This window comes from Drosophila tropicalis, unplaced genomic scaffold (genome assembly GCF_018151085.1).
Source record: "Drosophila tropicalis isolate 14030-0801.00 unplaced genomic scaffold, ASM1815108v1 contig_845, whole genome shotgun sequence".
In the NCBI taxonomy this organism is placed as follows: domain Eukaryota; kingdom Metazoa; phylum Arthropoda; class Insecta; order Diptera; family Drosophilidae; genus Drosophila; species Drosophila tropicalis.
Genome location: NW_027173338.1, coordinates 8,572,618 through 8,590,691, shown reverse-complemented (window position 1 = coordinate 8,590,691; position 18,074 = coordinate 8,572,618). Strand labels below are relative to the sequence as shown.

At 38.0% G+C, this 18,074-nt stretch overlaps 1 protein-coding gene across 1 annotated transcript; it reads right to left on the bottom strand.

Moving 5' to 3' along the window:
• Positions 1-975: 975 nt before the first annotated feature.
• On the bottom strand, positions 976-17,502 carry LOC137580288 (uncharacterized). Its single transcript, XM_068294260.1, is given in 13 exon segments — positions 976-3,582; positions 3,584-4,734; positions 4,737-5,570; positions 6,883-7,017; positions 7,084-7,140; positions 7,513-7,799; positions 8,381-8,534; positions 8,865-8,931; positions 9,040-9,537; positions 10,108-10,784; positions 11,045-11,378; positions 11,380-11,746; positions 17,173-17,502. Coding segments are annotated over 13 exon segments (7,149 nt in total). The 5' UTR covers positions 17,412-17,502; the 3' UTR covers positions 976-1,233.
• Between the last annotated feature and the right edge of the window lie 572 nt (positions 17,503-18,074).

The window sequence follows — 18,074 nt, the reverse complement described above, 5'->3', positions numbered from 1 at the left end:
GAAAACAATAGAAAACGAAGATTCAAAAAAGCATTTATTGGATCAAAGATAGTTGGCCCCTAAAGTTGTGACTAATTGTAAGTTAAGAAAAAAAATTAAAATTTCAAAAATTTTGGAAGAAGATCTTAGATATTTGTCTACCATCAAACAACCTAAAAACAAAGTTATATAAAAAACATAACTGTAACATAACTGTACCTAGCACATACATGATCAGGATCAATAACACAATTGAAGTGATCATTAGAACAAATACTCATGATATAATTGAGATATTTGTTTTTATCCCATGTCACATACAAACCTGTTCTATCGCAAATATTTTCAAAAACAAATTAATAACAAAAAGAAAGAAGAAAATTAAATATGGCACAAAAAATTAAACAAAAATCATAGCAGCGAAAATAAAAACTAAAACAAAATGGAGGACAACAAAGTTTTAAACAAATGAAAACATACAATTAGCTCAAATTTGTTGCGTTTAGAGTTTTGTTTTTTTAGGTTGGTTTTTGTTTATGTACCTTAGGATTTTGAACGAGTTTTACAGAATCATTGAGTTGAGATGAAATTTTTGGCGATTTGGTAATTTTGGTTTTTGTTTTTGTTTTTTTTTCGGTTTTATTTTTGATTGGATTTGATTGCATTTTGGTTGGTTCGATTTCGTTTAGAAAAATGAATCTGAGATGAATCTTGGTTTAGAGGTAACAAGACAAACGAACAAACGAATGAACGATTTATTGTTGTTGGTAGTTGTTGGATTATCTTTTGGGTTTTTTGATTTGATTCAGTTGAGATTTTTTTGGTTTTTAGGTTTTATTTACATCATTTATTAAAGAGATTTAGATATATTTTGGTTAATTGAATAGTCAGAGTGTTTTTTTCTTTTTAATGGTTAAATGGATATAAAATAAAGAAGTGATCAAATGCAATAACTGGCTTGTACTTGTCCACCCTTGTCCTTTTTTTTATTGAAGGGCAGTTAGTTTATGGGGCCAAAATGCAATACGCCGAAAAAGGCGCTACATCGAATTCGATTTGGACGAAATTAGGTTCGAAATAAGTTCGAGGAATCGTTTTTGAAACTTTCTTTTCAGCTTTAAATCGATTTAGTACTTCGATCCGAATCGCTTTTTTTCGTTTTGCCAATGTGCAGATTAGGAAATCTGCCCTTATATCTAGATAGATCCCGCCCTTGCTATATACAGTTGCCATCTTGGACAGTTTAGTTAGTTTCTAGACCTTTCGCCAACTGCTAATTGAACGTTCTCGGGACTGTGACTGTTGCCTGAAGCATTCGGGACTTTTGCTGCCCCGACTATTTAGAATCTCTGGTGATTCTGTGACTCTTGCCAAATCTCTGTTTATGGTCTTAGAGCTGAGTACTCGGGGACAGCGCACTGTCCACGGGCTGCGTCTGGGATCTTGCAGAGCTCGAAAAGCCTTGGATGGGACAATTTCTTCGCCGTTATTTCCGCTGGCATCACTCCAACTGTTATAGTAGTCTGTGTACTCTTTATCCTGCTTGGGCGTCGGGGCTGGTGTACTGTCTAGTGAGCTTATTTCCGGATTCGAATCCATTTCCTCGACCAGGGCACGCTTAGCAGCAGCCTGAAGGCGTTCCATGGGCAGATTACGCAAATGCGTGCTATCACTCTTGAGAAGAAGACTCTGTACCAGTTCATTGACCAGTTTATCGCTGACCACACGCTGGCTATTGGCCGATGGCCCCACTATGGGTGAGGCAGGACTGTTGGGTGTGGAAGGATTGTCGGCATCGATGCTGGTATTCTTGCGTAAAGGCAATGACAGACGTTCACGACGTTCCGTCATGGTCTCGGCCTCACTCAAGGCCTGGGGATTTTGTCGTCTCGTAATAGACACATTGTGGACAATCTTACGCCTGCTTGGCTTGAATTGGAACTCATCGTTGAGTGCTACTGTCGAACTTTCGGGCAGATCGTTCTCATCTTTCAGGAGCTTGAAGAGTCTGGAATGTGTGGCTGCTCGCTGATAGCTAGTCATTTTACGTAGCTCGGGGAAACTTTCCGATTCTGTATCGGTTTCCGATAACTGACGATTCATATCGGTTACACCAGAATCATCTTCTTCGATCTCGGACTCGGAACGTTGTGTGCTGCTATTACGCGATAGGGTTCCCTTTCCATGGCCACTGTCCACCGAAAGGGATTGATTGGTAAGGGCTTTTGTTTGGCTTGGATTACTCTCGAATGCTCCGATTCTATCTCTAACAGATATTTTGGGAATTTCACTAAACTTTTCCACCTCAAGATCGGGTAGACCATTCGATAGACGTTTCATTTGTGGCTCTGGTTCGACATAAACTTTAGGAGGTTGTGGTTCTTTCTTAAGAATTATAGCTGTCGGTGCCGGTGTCGGTGTCGGAGCTCCTCTTTCCTCTTCTTCTTCTATTTCTGCATCTTCTTTTACAATCGTTCCATCTTCGCCGACCAATTCGTATTCGCCAGGAGGCCCCAAGTCAATGTCATCGGTTTCTTCTGTTTCCAAAATAACACTACTACGATCTTTTTGCAATGTCTGAGTCGGTGTTGGAGTTTGACGTCCTCCATCTATGGATGTGCTAAAGAAAGCCATAGCCTTGCGATAATTGTGGCGCTTTTGTTCTGCTTCCTCAATTTGCTCTTTTTTGGCACGTTCCTCCTCAATGTCGGCCCAAAAGTCTGTTTCCTCATTATCATTATCGTTATCAGTTTGCATTTCATTTTGTGCTGGAACCGCCCAAGTATAGACTGGCGCTGGTTCATGCATTGAGGCCATCGACATAGTATCTACTTGATAAAGATTGCTGTCGGTCTTCTGTTGTGGGATCTCGTCCTCAATTGTATCCTTCTCGTGCTCCAATTGTTCATACTCTTCAGCTAAAGCCTTCTCCTCTTCTATAACTGGATCTACTATTTCGGGTTCTTCCCCTTTAGCTGCCTCTAGAGTGGCCCAGACATCAATTTCGACTGCCGGCTCATCGGGTAATTTGGCTCTAAATGGTTTTATTTCAACTGGCTTGTAGGGGGTTTCCTCAACCGAATTTTGTCGCTCTTTCCGTGCCCAAAATGTGGCAGACTTATGGAAAGTGACATCATCGTTATCATCATCTTGACCGGGTTGACGATTTGCTTCGATTTCTGCCCAGAAATCAATTTCCTCATCTGTATCAACTTCACGTGGTTCTTCGGGATATTTGGTGGGATCGTATTCAAAATTATTTGGTATATTTTCAATACTGCTGGCAGAAGATTTAATATCAGCCCAAAAATCGATGTCTTTGTCATCCTCTTGTTGAATCGTGGCTTTAACTTCTTGTTCCCAATGGCCATTACTTTTTACGGTCTCTGTTGTCTCAATGGTGGCCCAAAAATCCTCCTGTTCCACTGGTTCTTCCTTAAGCTTTTCAACTTCTTTAGGCTCTTCGTCTTTAACAAAATGTATTTCAGCTCTGAGAGGTTCCTGTACTGCTTCAACCTTAGCTCTTAGCGTGGTGGTCCAGTGTTCAATCATTGAAGCAGTTTCTTTTTGTAGCGGAGTATAGGTCACGGTTTTCTTTTTTTTTCGTCCATTGTGAATCTTCCTGGTGCTTCTCAATGCTGGCCCAAAAGTCAACTTCTTCTTCTTTGTGTTCTTCTATCGATTCCACTTGTGTAACTGGTTCTTGACCTGCTGTATTGAAGGTGGACCAGAAACTATTTTTCGCCGCCTCTAGAGAAGCCTGAGTTTTGGCAAAATCTCCAGAAATTGGTCTAACTGGCTTAGTTTCCTTTGGCTCCTCCTTAACTCTGGGTTTTACTTCAATCGTTGGCTCCATGGGTTTTGTCTCTGTGGTTTTCCAAAAGTTCTTGGATTGTTCCATCATCTTTTGAGCTTGCATTTTGGTGGCCATCAAAGTGGCAAAGAAATCAAATTCTTCTTTTGGCGGCGACGCTGTTGTATCCGCAACCTCTTTGATGGGTTCTATATTGGGCTTTCCAAAGGAGAACGTGGCAGACACATCTTCCGGGACTTCCTCTGCGGCAAATGGTTTTGAATTCTTCTTTTCCACCGAATTCGAGCGCGATGAATTGCTGAGGCTAATGGTTACACTAATTTCACAGTCATTATCCTCTTCATCGTCACTTTCTATTTTGGCCACACTGAACGAGTTGCGTTTCTCTTCGACGTCTGTGGTTGAATTACCCACCTCAACTGTGGCTATATTTTCATCATTCGAACTGCGACTGAAGGAGAAACGCAATGGCAGACGAACGGTGACTGAAGTCGACTCTTCATCATCGTCGTCATCTTTGTCGTGTTCTTCAATTTGTTTCTCTATTTCGAGATCTGCTATAGTTGATCTTGAACCATCTTTTCTAATCACCGTCTTGGCATAGTCACTGCTGCTGCGTTCCAGTTCACTTTCTTCTTCATAGATGACACTTAGATCTTCTTCCACTAGATAATCTTCTTCGATTTCCTCTCCGAGCTCCTCTTCTTCATCTGACATTTCTTCAGCTGTGGTGACATCGTCGTCGTCTTCGTCATCTGATTCAAGTCTATAAACTTGAACATTTGCCACCGATTTAATGGCCTGCAGTGGGTTGTGTTTCGGGGTATCCTCCTCATCGTCGTCCTGATCTTCATCCTCATCGTTGCTATCTTCTTCTGAGGCATTCTCACTGGGAGAACGTACCTCGAGCTCTTTACTCTGCTCACCAGCATAATTTTTTGCAGTTGCTTGGACAAATTCGCTTGAGTATTTCCACTGGATATCTTGTTAATGTTGGCCAAACGTTGACTCAGCACATCGATCACCTCGTGATTGTTGGTACAGACGATGTTGCGAGTTTTGGGTCTGCTAACAATCTCTTCAATCTCAACGGAATGGGCCCGCTTTGGTGGCTCTCGAGGCTCCACCTTGATGTGATGTTGCATTATAACCTGAGAGGGCACATCATCCGTACTGGGTGTTATAATAATATCCGGCAGGACGCTACTCGCTCGACTCTCCTCCGTCGAGCTCTGACTATAGCTCGGAGCTACAGGATACGGATATGGTCCATAGGGTGGCATAAACTGAGCATAATTGGGTGTTTCCCCCGGTTTAAGTTGCGGCGGCGGCGGTGGTGGCGGATACGGATAGGGATAATAATATGCATAGGGCGGTGGATAAGTTCCGTCCACAGACTGTCCATCCACTGAATGAACAGGAGGCGGTGGATAGGCATACGGATAGGGCCAATGAGGTGGCATTTCGCTGCCATTACCCTGAGGTGGGGGTGGCATATACCAAGGATATGGTGGATAGCCATAGGCATAGGGATAATGAGGTGGCACTGATTGCGAACGGGGTGGACACGAATTACTATCTGAACTAAGCGAGGAATTGGATGAATGTATGGTATCTGAGGATGAGTCATGGTTAATCTCTTTGTTATTTTTATTATTATTATTACTCTCATTATTATTTTTCTTGTTGTTGTTATGATTATTATTATTATTATTTGGGTTTTCGTTCAATTCAACATTTTCCAAATCCGAGTCCAGCTCGGTGTGAATTTTATGTTCTGAAGTCGGTATCAAAAATTATATAAAAATAAAGAAAAAAAAGAAAAGAAATAGACACGGTGAGAGTGCAGTTTTTTGGTTTTTTCAATGCAATGTTCGTTGGGCCAACAAACATTCAGGTTGTTTTTAATGTTTTTTTTTTTTTTGTTTTTTTTGGAACAAGCAGGGCGGCTATATATACAGGTGAATGGAGCGATGCAAATATGTATGCCACATGGGTGCGATATGTTTTTCTTGTTGTTGTTGTTTTTTTTATAGTCTCATGCGAAATGAACTAGTTCTTTCACATATTTTAACTTAGTTCAAGCAAAAACTAAGAAATCAAAATCATAAAACAAAAGGTGAAATCTCTCTAAGGGAAAATTAAATAGTTTAAAAAGAAAAATAAAGAGAAAACTAAGGCCATGTGTAAGCGTGTTCTGTGCATGTATTTGTGTGTAAATGTTGGATCTTATTGCCTAAGATACAATGTTGAAAAATTCTATACAAAAGTCACCAAAACTTTTTGCAAGTGAAACAATTTCAAGACTTCTTTGAAATAGTTTGATAAACTTATTCCAATTTCTAAAGTCTTCAAGCCTTTGAAACATGTTTTTAAGGTAATGAAGTGAAACAAAAAAAAAATCAATATTTAATAATTTAAATGTATGTATTTTATACAAGAATACAATATAGAGGCAAACTTTCTTTTAATAAAAAACCCTTAAATTTTAGGTGATTTTAAGAATTTTAGAATGAAATGATATATCAGCTATAGCTCAGTCTCTATATTTTGTTTATCAAACAAGTTTACTTTATGACTAAAACCACAGATAACTATATAGAAAATCTTCTTTTCAAATAAGATATGTGACGTTTTTCATCAAAATGAACTAAAACACAATACATACATAACTTATTTGGGGATATATCATTCAGTTTCCAAAAGTTCGCCGTTAATCGACTGATTGAACTCGGTTTCGTAGTTATGTTGGTCTTACAACTTATATTGGGAAATGATATTTGAAATATTCCAAATAACTTTTATATTTTAAGACCTTGACTTAAGATAAGTCACAAATTTTATTTCAAAGTTTGTATTGCAAAATGTTTTTGGCCAACTTTCGTTCTGAGAATTTCAACAATCTTAGCTTTGATTAGTTATGTAAAATGTGTGTTAGGTCTATATACAGCCATGATGTTTGGTCTTCAGTGTGATAATCTAGGAAACTTTTCGATTCCAGTTCAGCCAACACAAGTTTTGGTTTGGGTTTTTTTTGCCAGTATTTAAAAATTTGGTTTTTCGTTTGCGTTCTCGAGTTCTGTACTTACCGGCATTTTCTGGTGTTGTCATAGCCTGTAGAATTTTAAATGATCGACTAGGTATAGCGCTACCCGTATATTTTTTAGGTTCCGGAGCTTGTTGTTCACTAGGTGGTATATATTGTTGTTGTTGTAGGGGTGCATCTATGAGAGATTAAACAATTAATAATAATTGGAAGGATTGTTAATTAGTTGTATCATTTAGTTTACCAAAACGCTGTTGCTGTTGTTGTTGTGTGAAGCGATTCTGTGATGAGATGCCATTACCTGCAAAAGGGAAATCAGTTTTCGTTTAACATTTCATTGATTTTGCCCAGATAGAAACTAGTCTAGTTTAGTAGCATTGGCGAATTTTGATGGATGAAACCATTACCATAAGGGGACATACACAATAAGCTTGGTTTTGGTTAGTTCTCTATCAACCGAAAAGGTTTATTTTTTAACTTTAAAAGCTTTAAGCTGCTGTATTAGTAAGTATGTTTCCAAATATCAACTCCAATATGTTTCCTTCCAGGACGCAACTTTGACCTAATCTTACCTAGGAGACACAAACACACAGTAGACAATGCAAGGGGCAAAGAAAAAAGGGTGGTGAGATGGGGTGGGGGAACACACCGAGAAGGGGAACGAATTTCTCACCTTGCGGCGACCAAGCTAAAGGCGTACCCGATTGTTGTTGTTGCTGCTGCTGCTGCTGTTGTTGATCCTGGCCAATTTGCAATCGTCTCATTTGCTCTATGGTTGGACTATTTCTTGCCTGCTGAGCGCTCATCTGGCGAGCATACTGTGGCCTCTGCAATTGGGCCGGCTGCTCGGTGGGAGTTGGCTGTGCAAAGGATTCATCATCGTTGCCATCGTCCACGGTATCGGTTATTTTTTGCAAAATTCTAAACGATTTCGATTGTATGGGCGGTGATCGTGGATCGCTGCAAGTAAATATACATAGGCGTAATGTTAGGTTATGGTTTTTGGGTTAGCATGCTATCGAAATAATGTTTGGTAATCAATTTTATCATTAGGCCAAATTGTATTTAAATAATTTCCATTTGTGGGTTAATTTTCGAATTGGATTTGGTTTTTAGTTTTCAAACGATAGAAAAACGTGAAGTATTTGAGTTGAAATGTGTTGAAAAGACTTAGAAAATCGTCATGACAAAAATGTATCGATAGTTGGGGGCAAAATCGAGGTACAGTTTACAATGTTCGATGATAGTTAATCACACATTCGACTGGCGATTGCACTACCTGAGACGATTCTTTCTGTAGCGTATCTCCGCCTCGAGCGGACATTGGTGTACATACAGATTGTAACTGCCACTAAAAAGTCATAGTTTTAAAGTTTTTTTTTTTTTTTTGGTTCGTTTGGGGATGGTAAGAAGCATTAAAAAATTAATATGCATTAGTGTTGGGCAATTCTTTTCAATGTTGGAAAAAGCACAAAAATATTACAAACTAGGGTAAATCATATTTTCCTTTTCTTCTTGTAGTTAAGCATAACTAAACTTACTTTTGCAAAACTACTGGCGATTGGGATACAGGTCCGGATCGTCCACCCTCAATAGAGATGGGCACAATTCGTGTAGAGTTACCATTCGTCTGGAGCTGGGGTGACATAACCCTTTGTCCTGTGACCATTCCGGAAGCTGGATAATTGTTGTAACCTTGATCGACAAATTGATTAGCTGAGCGTATTATGTGACCAGCAGGCGCTTTCATAGGAGATAAAGAGTATACATAGACACATATTTGATATATAGAGAAGAAGTTGGAAGGTTACTGCAGAGGAAGGGCTGATTGGATCACTGGATCAGTTGTGGAATACAAAGTGCGTGGAAGTTGGGAAGGTTTGGGGGTGCTTGGAGAAGAATCTACTTGGTATATTTATATATATTTATTAGTTACAAACATCAAGGGTTTTAGATAAGAAAGCGCCATAATAAACAAACTACATCAATAGAAGCTACTTCAATACCAACAATTGGAAAACTTACCACCGAAATTGGGTTGGGCAGCTGCATATGTTGGTGTCTGCTCCAAAGTGATGGGTATAATGCGCTCCTGGAATAAATTTACACAATTTATTATTAAAAGAAGTGAGTGGAAATGGAACTTTCGAAGCTCTTCTTGGACTTTAACACCCCCTAAAATTCATTAATCAGATCTTACCCTTGGTCCACTTTGATTGCTGTTGTTGCTGGTGCTGTTACTATTCGTATTCAAATTGATTTGCAAACGCAGACCACCTGGCTGAGTATTTGAGCCAAAGTTCTGCTGATGAATTGTTGGTTGTGGACCAAATCCATTGCCTTGAATCAATTGTGGTTGATAGAAAGATGTTTGCTGTGGCTGCTGTGGCGCTTGTGGAGCAACTTGTGGCTGCGCTGCTGGTGCTGATGTCGGCGCCGGTGTCGTCTGTCTTAATGTAGATGGCAAAACGTTGCCATTCTCTTCGGCTCGAGCTTGGGCCCAAGGTGCCTGCTCCTTAACTCCCGGCTGAGAGCTAAGCCAACGCAAAGGTTGACCAGCTGATTGCTGCTGTTGGGGCAATTGCCTCATAGGCGAATCCCGGGCTGCAGTTTGCTGCTGCTGCTGAAGCAGAATACGCTGGGCTTGCGGCTCTGTGGGCTGAGCCAAAGGAGCAATGTAAAGAGAACCAACATTGGTCTATTTTTTGGAAAATAAAGAGTTGAAACAATTAGTTTTTAGTGTAAAATTTTGTATATTCGTTTCTTTGCCTGCCTCAAGTTCAAAATTCGTGTTTGGCCTTTGCTAGCGTCTAAATTTAAATTTGCCACAAAACAAAGTGGAATGCGTTCAATGTTCTCTTTTGTTGAGTGAATGCATTAGCACTTGCATTGATCTAAAAATATATTCAAGAATGCTTCCGCTAAAGATCTTTTTCAATATAAAATTTGACATGATTGTTTGCTTGCAAATTTCAAAAATATTTTCTTTGCAGACACATTCTTATTGGACTTCCCTACAAATTTGAAGCAACTGTCAGCAGAAAACATTCAACTAATTGAATTATAAGTTCCTGAAACTAGCTAGCATATATAGAAAATATTACTCATGTGGCCCACATGACGTATGAGTAATTTAGGTTAAATTTAAATAGAGCTTAAATTATCTTAACAATGACAATTCTTATACTCGTTTTTATTCATTCTCTTAAATTCTTTTCCAAAATATCTGTTTAGTTTTTGTAACTAATTTTATTCTCCAATAACTTACCGGTTTTCCTGCTCCTGAATATGGTGTTTGTTGAGTGCCATAATTCTGTTGCTGCTGGGTATTGATTGCTGTTGCTGTTGTGTCATTTCTGACTGGGCTGAATACATCGCGAGATCGTGGTTGTTGTTGTTGTTGCTGTTGCACATTGTTGTAAATGGGCTGTGGATGTGATAGCTGCTGCTGCTGTTGCTGTGGCTGTGGTGAAGCCACGGGCTGAGAACGTTGTGTACGCCAGGGCACAGATTGTGCTGATTGCAGAGTTGTTGGCTGTTGCTGAGCCAATGGGGAAATTGCCAAAGGTGGATATTGTTGCTGCTGCTGTTGTGGTGATTGTTGTTGTTGTTGCTGCTGCTGCTGCTGTTGTGCCAAACGGAAAGGACTCTCAGTGGATCGTTGCTGCTGTTCAAAGGGTGATCGTGGACTCTCTGTCTGTCTTTGTGTATAAACATTAACAGCCGGCGATTGTGGCATAGGCACGCTGCGGAACTCCTGTCGTTGTTGTTGCTGTTGTTGCGGCGGAGTTGCTGGCGGCGTGGGCACTTGCTGCGACAGATGTTGTTGCTGCAACTGCTGCTGTAGTTGCTGTAGTTGTTGCTGTTGCTGCTGCTGCTGCATTGTCGGCGATTTGGGGGCAACTGGACTATAGTTGCTATTACCAATTGCTTGAGGTTTATAGCCTAATAGAAAACAAAAACAAAAATTATTAGCTAGGATTTACAAAATTTCTAAGTTGTTTTTGCTTGTTTATTTTATTAGTGGTTTTAGTGGGGAAATTAATTAGCCGTTTCATGGGGTTAAATGTGATTTAGATTAAGCCGTAAAACCGTAACCGCTTAGTAATTGCTGGGCGATGGATGGAATTGAGACTGAGTGTCCGGATTAGGTGAACCAAGAACCCAATTGATAAAGTAAAATTCCTTCAGCTCCAAAAGCTCACCATCAACGCTATCGGTATAGTCTCCATTCTGACTTGGCTGAGTGGCTGGAGCAGCTGCAGCTGCAACTGCTGCTGTTTCTGGCAATGGACTCTTGGAACGCTCTTTGCAATATTCGTCCTTCCAGAATGTGTTCTTCTCCACGGGCGGTGGAACTTTCTTTAGAGCCGCCATGGGATTTGGTGGTATCTTAATCTCTGGCCGGAATCCCAATGGTGGCGGCTCAAACCGTTGCGGTGTTGGTGATTTTCGAGCCGTTGCCGGCGAACCGGGTGCACTAAGACGACCGGGTGGTGCTAATGTGCTTTGTTGTTGTTGGGGTGGTGGTGGTGGGGGGTGCAGCTGGGGCAAACTGATTGCCATTCTTACCCGGTTGTGGTGGCGGCGGCGGCGGTGGTAGCACCTGAAAGGGCATACCCATGGCAGCAGCTCCCATTGAGCTGGCTGCTCCAGTTCCAGGTGAGCCCCCATTCGGTGACTGCGGCTGGGCTGGTCTATTCTGTTGCGATGCTCCAGTTGCTCCCTCCGATTGGGCATTGCGTGCCAAACGCTTGGCCATACGCTCCGAACGTATCTGAGAGAGATCTATGCCGCCTGGTGTATATGTGAATGGTTTCTTGTCTTTTGTCATCATGGCGTTCTGCACACAGGCTGGCGCCTCATAGCCACCACCTCCTCCTCCTCCTCCACCGCGTTGACCATAACTGTAAGAGAAAAGAGAAAAAAAAACAAAATTATTGATAAAAAAAAATCTCATTAGGCAGTTTCATTTTCACTTCCTTCCCCCAAGCTATGCTAATTTTTTCCACTTCTGCTTTGTCTATGACTATTTATCATAAGTTTTTGTGTGTTTTTTTTTTTTTTTTCTTGCCAAAACCCTCATTTGTTGTGATCTTTAAGTTGTTTTTGTTGTTGTTGTTGCTTGACTAATGACTGGCCGCTCATCGACAGTTCATTGAGCCAATTTTTTGTGTGTATGTATGTACGTATATATGACTTTTTATGGCGAAAGTGTTTGCAAATCTATATGAAAATGTTATGGAGTAATAGCCATAAAAGGTGAGGCGTTCAATGAAGTGCAAAAACTTATGAATGCCTTTTGAAATTGAGATGAGGGTGAAGGTGATTGCGTTTTCACTACTTTTTTCGTATGCAAATTAAGCAAAAGATTATAACCAAAGCCATTTTACTATTAGTAGCAGATTCCCGTCCATGTATTTTGAACTTTTCTTTAACCCTTAATGAGTAATTCCACCCAAGTTAATCCGCCACTGAGTTCTTGCTTATTTGTTTTTACAATCTTTGTTTGGTTATTAAGCACTTCTAGGGAGAGGCATATTCTTTCAAGCTAAATAAATAGATTCCTCATGCTTGTTTTCTTTTAGGAATCTTGAATTTACCATATTCATTGTTGTTGATTTCAATAAAAAGACATGATTTTATGACTTTCGGCATTCACAATATGGCAAAAAAGCATTTTAAAATTTGCCAGACATTCGGTTTCAGCCATCTGACACAATCCCCCCAAGTGCAAAGGTGTGTCTAACTTGAACCAATAAAGTTGTTCAACCGAATGTGACAACTTGTCAAAATTTATTTATATTAACTCATCGCATTTATTACCCTGATGGGTTATAAAATAGCAAATTTTGCTTTTTAGTTTTGTTTTATTACTTTGTTTTAGTTAAATCTAAAACACAGTGGCTTAATTCGCTAAAGTTACCATGAAAAAGCTATCATTTTGTTAACTATCAATACTTCAAAAGAATTAAAACTATAATCAGTTAGGATGAAAAAAAGCTTTAAAAAATGGATGGATAAACGTAAATAGATTTCTTAGGCATTTCTTAAAGCAATCGACTTCCTGAATACATTCTGCCAGCAATTAATCAAACACATTTGTAACAGGAAAACAATATAAACATTAAGTCGGCACTTTTTCAGGCTTGTTTCAGGCTCACATTTTTCATATTCATAACTGCATTCTATGCTAAATATGGCCAACAACAAGTAATACGCAAAAAATACATTTAAGACAAACGGTTAACAAAACTGTTGTGCAAATTAAATTTCCTATCTGGCCATAAACTGCCAGCCAGAGTCAATAAACGACAGTGGAAAGGGGGAGGAGAGATGAAATCATATAAAAACTAACTAGACGACCTTACAATTTTGGCACGCCTTGCTCAGTTATGGCAATTTAATGCTTTTTGTGTTCACACATAATCAATGGCAAGTTCAAGCAACAGTTGTCTTGGCATATCCGATTTTTATGGAGAGGACAGCATTTCTTTTGTATCAGCCTTAAATGGAGGCAATTAATGAATTGCCGTGGATCTCCGACCGGCTCTGGCTCTGTCTGTTCATTAACCGCAGGGAGTTGCGTCATTTGCATTTGACTTTGATGCACATAACGCTCCAATTTGCATGTAAAACACTCATTGCGTTTATACAATTGTGGGTGCTGACATTTTGCAATCTGGCGTCTAAGTTAACCACAGGGACAGCCTTCGCATTTGCGGTTTGTATTTTGTAAGTGTTTTCTGTCTACATCTTTTGGCCATACAATATTAGCACTTTGTGTGTGGTAAACACCTGTTCCTGTTCGCCTGACCCACTTTAACTGAATCATTCAGCATGCACAACGCTTCGTTTTGTCGCTTTGTCTCAGGCCAAAGAAAACGGGCTGGACAACTTTTCCAGAACTAGCTAAATGAGAGCCTGTCTACCTGCCTGCCTGGCTGTATGTCCATTTGTCTGTCTGCCTGCCCATCACTTTCTTTCTTTCATTATAAACAGGCTTAAGATACTTTTTCTTCTCTTCTCTTCTTTTCTTTTTGTCTTTTTTTTATTATTATTTTGGCTGGACTACGCAAAACTTAACGAGAATGTCTTCAATTTTCAGTTTTAATTAGACTTTAAATTAAGCAAATTATGTGGAGAAAAGTCAACCGTAAATAATTATGAGAAACTCAAGTGGGTTGTTAGGACTTCAGTTCAGAAAGTGGAATAAACGAGCCTAGTTAGTAGAAAGTCGAATTGAAGAAAAAGAAAAATACATTTTAAATGTCAACCAAACTGTTGATCTACTACAACAATTTCAGATCTCCTAATATGACAGTTAGAATGGTCAAATGTCTACAGTTTTAGAGGCTTTGATCTTACTACAAAGACTTGAATTATTTCTACTTTTTTTTTTTTTTTTTATATTATCAATCAATCAAGTAAAACTTTGGAGTTGAACCAAGAAAAACTCGAAATCTCTAATAATCTCTAAATAATTTTAGCTATTTGATCCCATTATCAAAATTTAATTTGACTTTTCCTAGTCAGCTACCTTTTCTTTAAAAACCGTTAAATATTTTTGCAAATATTTAGATTAAATTGTTAGTACAAGTAGGTCTACATATTTATGTATGTAGTAAACTTCATGTCTTCCTATCATATTTAATAATAAAAACGAAAAATTGTGTTCATCTTAAATATATATATCTAGATTATTATAATTTGCATTCATCTGTTTGTTTTTTTCTTTTTTAGTGACAAGAAACATAGTCAGATTTGTTATATTCGTAAATTCATTCAATTTTAATTAGCTTAAGTGGCTTATTTAATCACTAACTATAATCTGCTTAATAAATTAATAAATCAGTTTCAGATTCTTGTCAGATTAAGCCATATTTAAAAGACAACTTAAATAGCAGAATGAAAAAATGAAGTTCAAGTTAGTTTTGGCTAACTATTACCAAGGCCCAAATGAGTCTCTCAATTTTTTGGCATTTAACATTCTCTTCAATGCAGGCAGTAAATTTATTGAAATTTCCTTGATCAGATAACCTATAACATTATAAAATTCACTTAAAAATGTTAAACGATTCTATAAGACAACTCAGCTCATAGAAAAGGATTCCCTAAGAGATGGATTCATATTTTGAATACAACTTAAGACTGTAAAAGGATTGAATGGCCAGGGACTGCAAAGGCATTTAAACATAGTTAGTTTCATATTTTTATTTTTTATTTCACTCATAGATTGTGCTGAATTCTGAATGTTTCAAATTGTCGTCATATGCCACATGCCAAGATTGTTGAACTGAAAACTAAAAAAACTTTTGGCAACACACAAAAACCACAAAATCAAGAAAAAAAAATTGAAATACACGCGTTTTGTCTAATGTTGTCTAATGACGTCAATTGTCGGGTCCTGGCGTCAGTGGCCCAATCGGGTTTAAGAGTTTCTCTAATTGCATGTTGGTCTGGTCTACAAGAACCATAACCAGCTAACATACAAATACATACAAATTCATATTGTGGTCAAGTTGTTGGCTTTCGTTTGACAGAATTGCCAATTAAAATGTCAAATGGAACAAAGTGCATAGACTCTGTCCTATTTATTTACACAGACTCATTACGCTATGTGACTAACCAATTAACCTGCACAACTTGATGTGAATCATAGATATATACAAATATATATGTTTAAATTTTTTATTTTGCACTTGATGCCTAAAATAAATATTTGTAATCTATAAGTATTTAAAAGACAATGTATTGCTGTATGCCAAAAAGAAATATATATAAAGAAATGAAGGAAAATATATTTGTACTTGCTCTCATTAAAACGATGGCCCCAAATGCATGAGGAGAAAATAGAAAAATACAAGAAAAAACATGAAAAATTTCAATGAAATGATAGAAAAACATCTGTGCAATTTGAATTTTCACTTTTTTTTTTTGTTTTTGCCATTTGCTATTTTCTGTGTTGCTCATGCAAATGAGCGTGCAAATATTATATCTACATTGGAATTGACTTTGGCCTACGACACGCAAAGGAGAGAGAGAGAGAAAGAATAAATGAGATTGACTAAATGCTACCCATTAATAATATATTTGAAAGAGAACATGGAACAAGTAACCAATGCTTAAAATAAGAATTCAAATAGTTCGAACTTATAAGAGACTCCGAAACATTCAAAATTGACAAGAATGAAATGAATGAGTGGATGTAATTGCCTAACTAAAAATAAAGATGTTTATCTTTCAGTCAAGTAATAAGTTTGTGACTTTATCTACACAATAATTTTTGTAAATCAAAGAAATTTTAAATCTAGTTATCAATTAGGATGGAAATTAACTGAATCATTAAGCTTGACTTTCTTGATGTATGAATGAAATGTCTATATCTAAAGATTGCTTTTTTAATGGCTAACCGAACCATTTGACCCAACATAATGTGGTTGGATTTGATTGATTCGAATGTCATAGGCTTTTTGAAATCATTTTTCTTACTCATTCATTTTACTGACAATGAGTAAATTATGCCATGACATCATTCAGATGTCTAATATGTATTTTAGTAAGATTTTTTTGTTTATCATTTTTTCACAACTTTTTGGTGCGATTTTCTAATGCGCCAACATGTTAAATAACTCTTTAACTCGATCTGTATTGACCAAGTCTCTCTGAAAAAGGGCCTCTTTCTTTATTTTACTTGCTGGGCTAGCTTTATACTAGATTTATTAGAATATATGGTACAAAGATATATTAATCATTTTAATATAAACAATTTACTTTAAAAGTCTTAATTGCTCTTGTGTCAACTCAGCAGCAGCTGATAAAGTTATTATTTTATCTCTTGATCTAATATTTTCTTTCTAAATCCATCATCATAGCCTGTATTAGCATGTAGTTCGAGCCACATTAGTTTTAATTTTAGTTTAATTAACTTATTTTAATTAATTTTAGTCCCATTATACCCTCAGTTACCCTATACTAAAGTTGTGGCCTAGGAGTGTTTGCAGCTGCACATTTCAAGATCAAGGGCAGACAGAAATCCAGTAGAAACTGCAGCAGCCACAAGAACTTGAAAGCTGCCACATGCAACATGACATAATGATAGTCATTGTCTGCTTGTGTGTGTGTGAGTGGGTCTATAAATAGATGATGCTCTGCCTCAGACTGCCTTTCCTATCCAACGCCCACATTCCAGAGTTGAGCTAATCTCGCTATAAATATTTACTTAGAAATTTCGTTCAAGTTTCGTCTCTTTTTTCATTCTGCGCACTGAATTCGTCTTATCAGTGCCTGATTGTCATAGATATATATAGATAGATAGACTTTTTGCACTCACTTTGTTTCCTGGCTTTGTTTGTTGGTGTTGCCATTCACTGGCAATTCAGTCAACTGAAATCCATGATCCTGTCGCACCAAATAAGCGGGCAACGTATCAATAATGGCATTCGCCTTATCATTATATGAACCAAGCAATTCCCGATATTTGGAATAGACAACACGTTTCAGTTGTGGATTTTGTATGGAAGCCGGTGAAGTGGAGGAGCTGGAAGCCACTGGCAGAGCAGAGGTGGCCATTTCTAAACACTCTTCTCAAACAGTTCACAGCAAATGCTTTGCAAATTTATTATTTCAATTCACCAACTAATTTTTCATACTTTTGCACCAGCTAAATAACATTTGAAATTATGGCAAAATGTTGTTACAATCGTCTCAAGTCAATAAACTCTTATTGTTTTATTATTTAATCTTTCTTTGTTGTGATCAGCTCATTTGCTTTATAGATAAGCCCACTGGCTTAGGTAAAGTTGTGCAATCCCTTTGTCGTACTATTGGACTTTATCAAAGTAAATGTGAACCCAAGCTAAGGAAAATATTTATATGTATGACTCAGATGACTTGGAAGGAACACAGTCAATCTAAGTATTGATCGTTGGAGACCTTCTGCCGGCAAACTAAAGATGATGCCCAATGGTGATTCATGAGGCAACAAAGAAATAAAATCGTCATAAAAAAAATAAGACAGACAAACAAACAACAGTCAAGGGCAAACTTGAGTGATATTGTTGACTATTTTTTGTGATGTGATCAGTGGAAAATTGTAACAACATTAAGTGCTGGCATCTATAAGTTTTCCTTTTGTTTTCAGATTTTTTCTCACAGAACACAGTATCGAATGGGGAAACACGCGTTAAATTGTATCTCGTAGTTACTTGGTTTGTATCTCGCAAGCGCACTGAA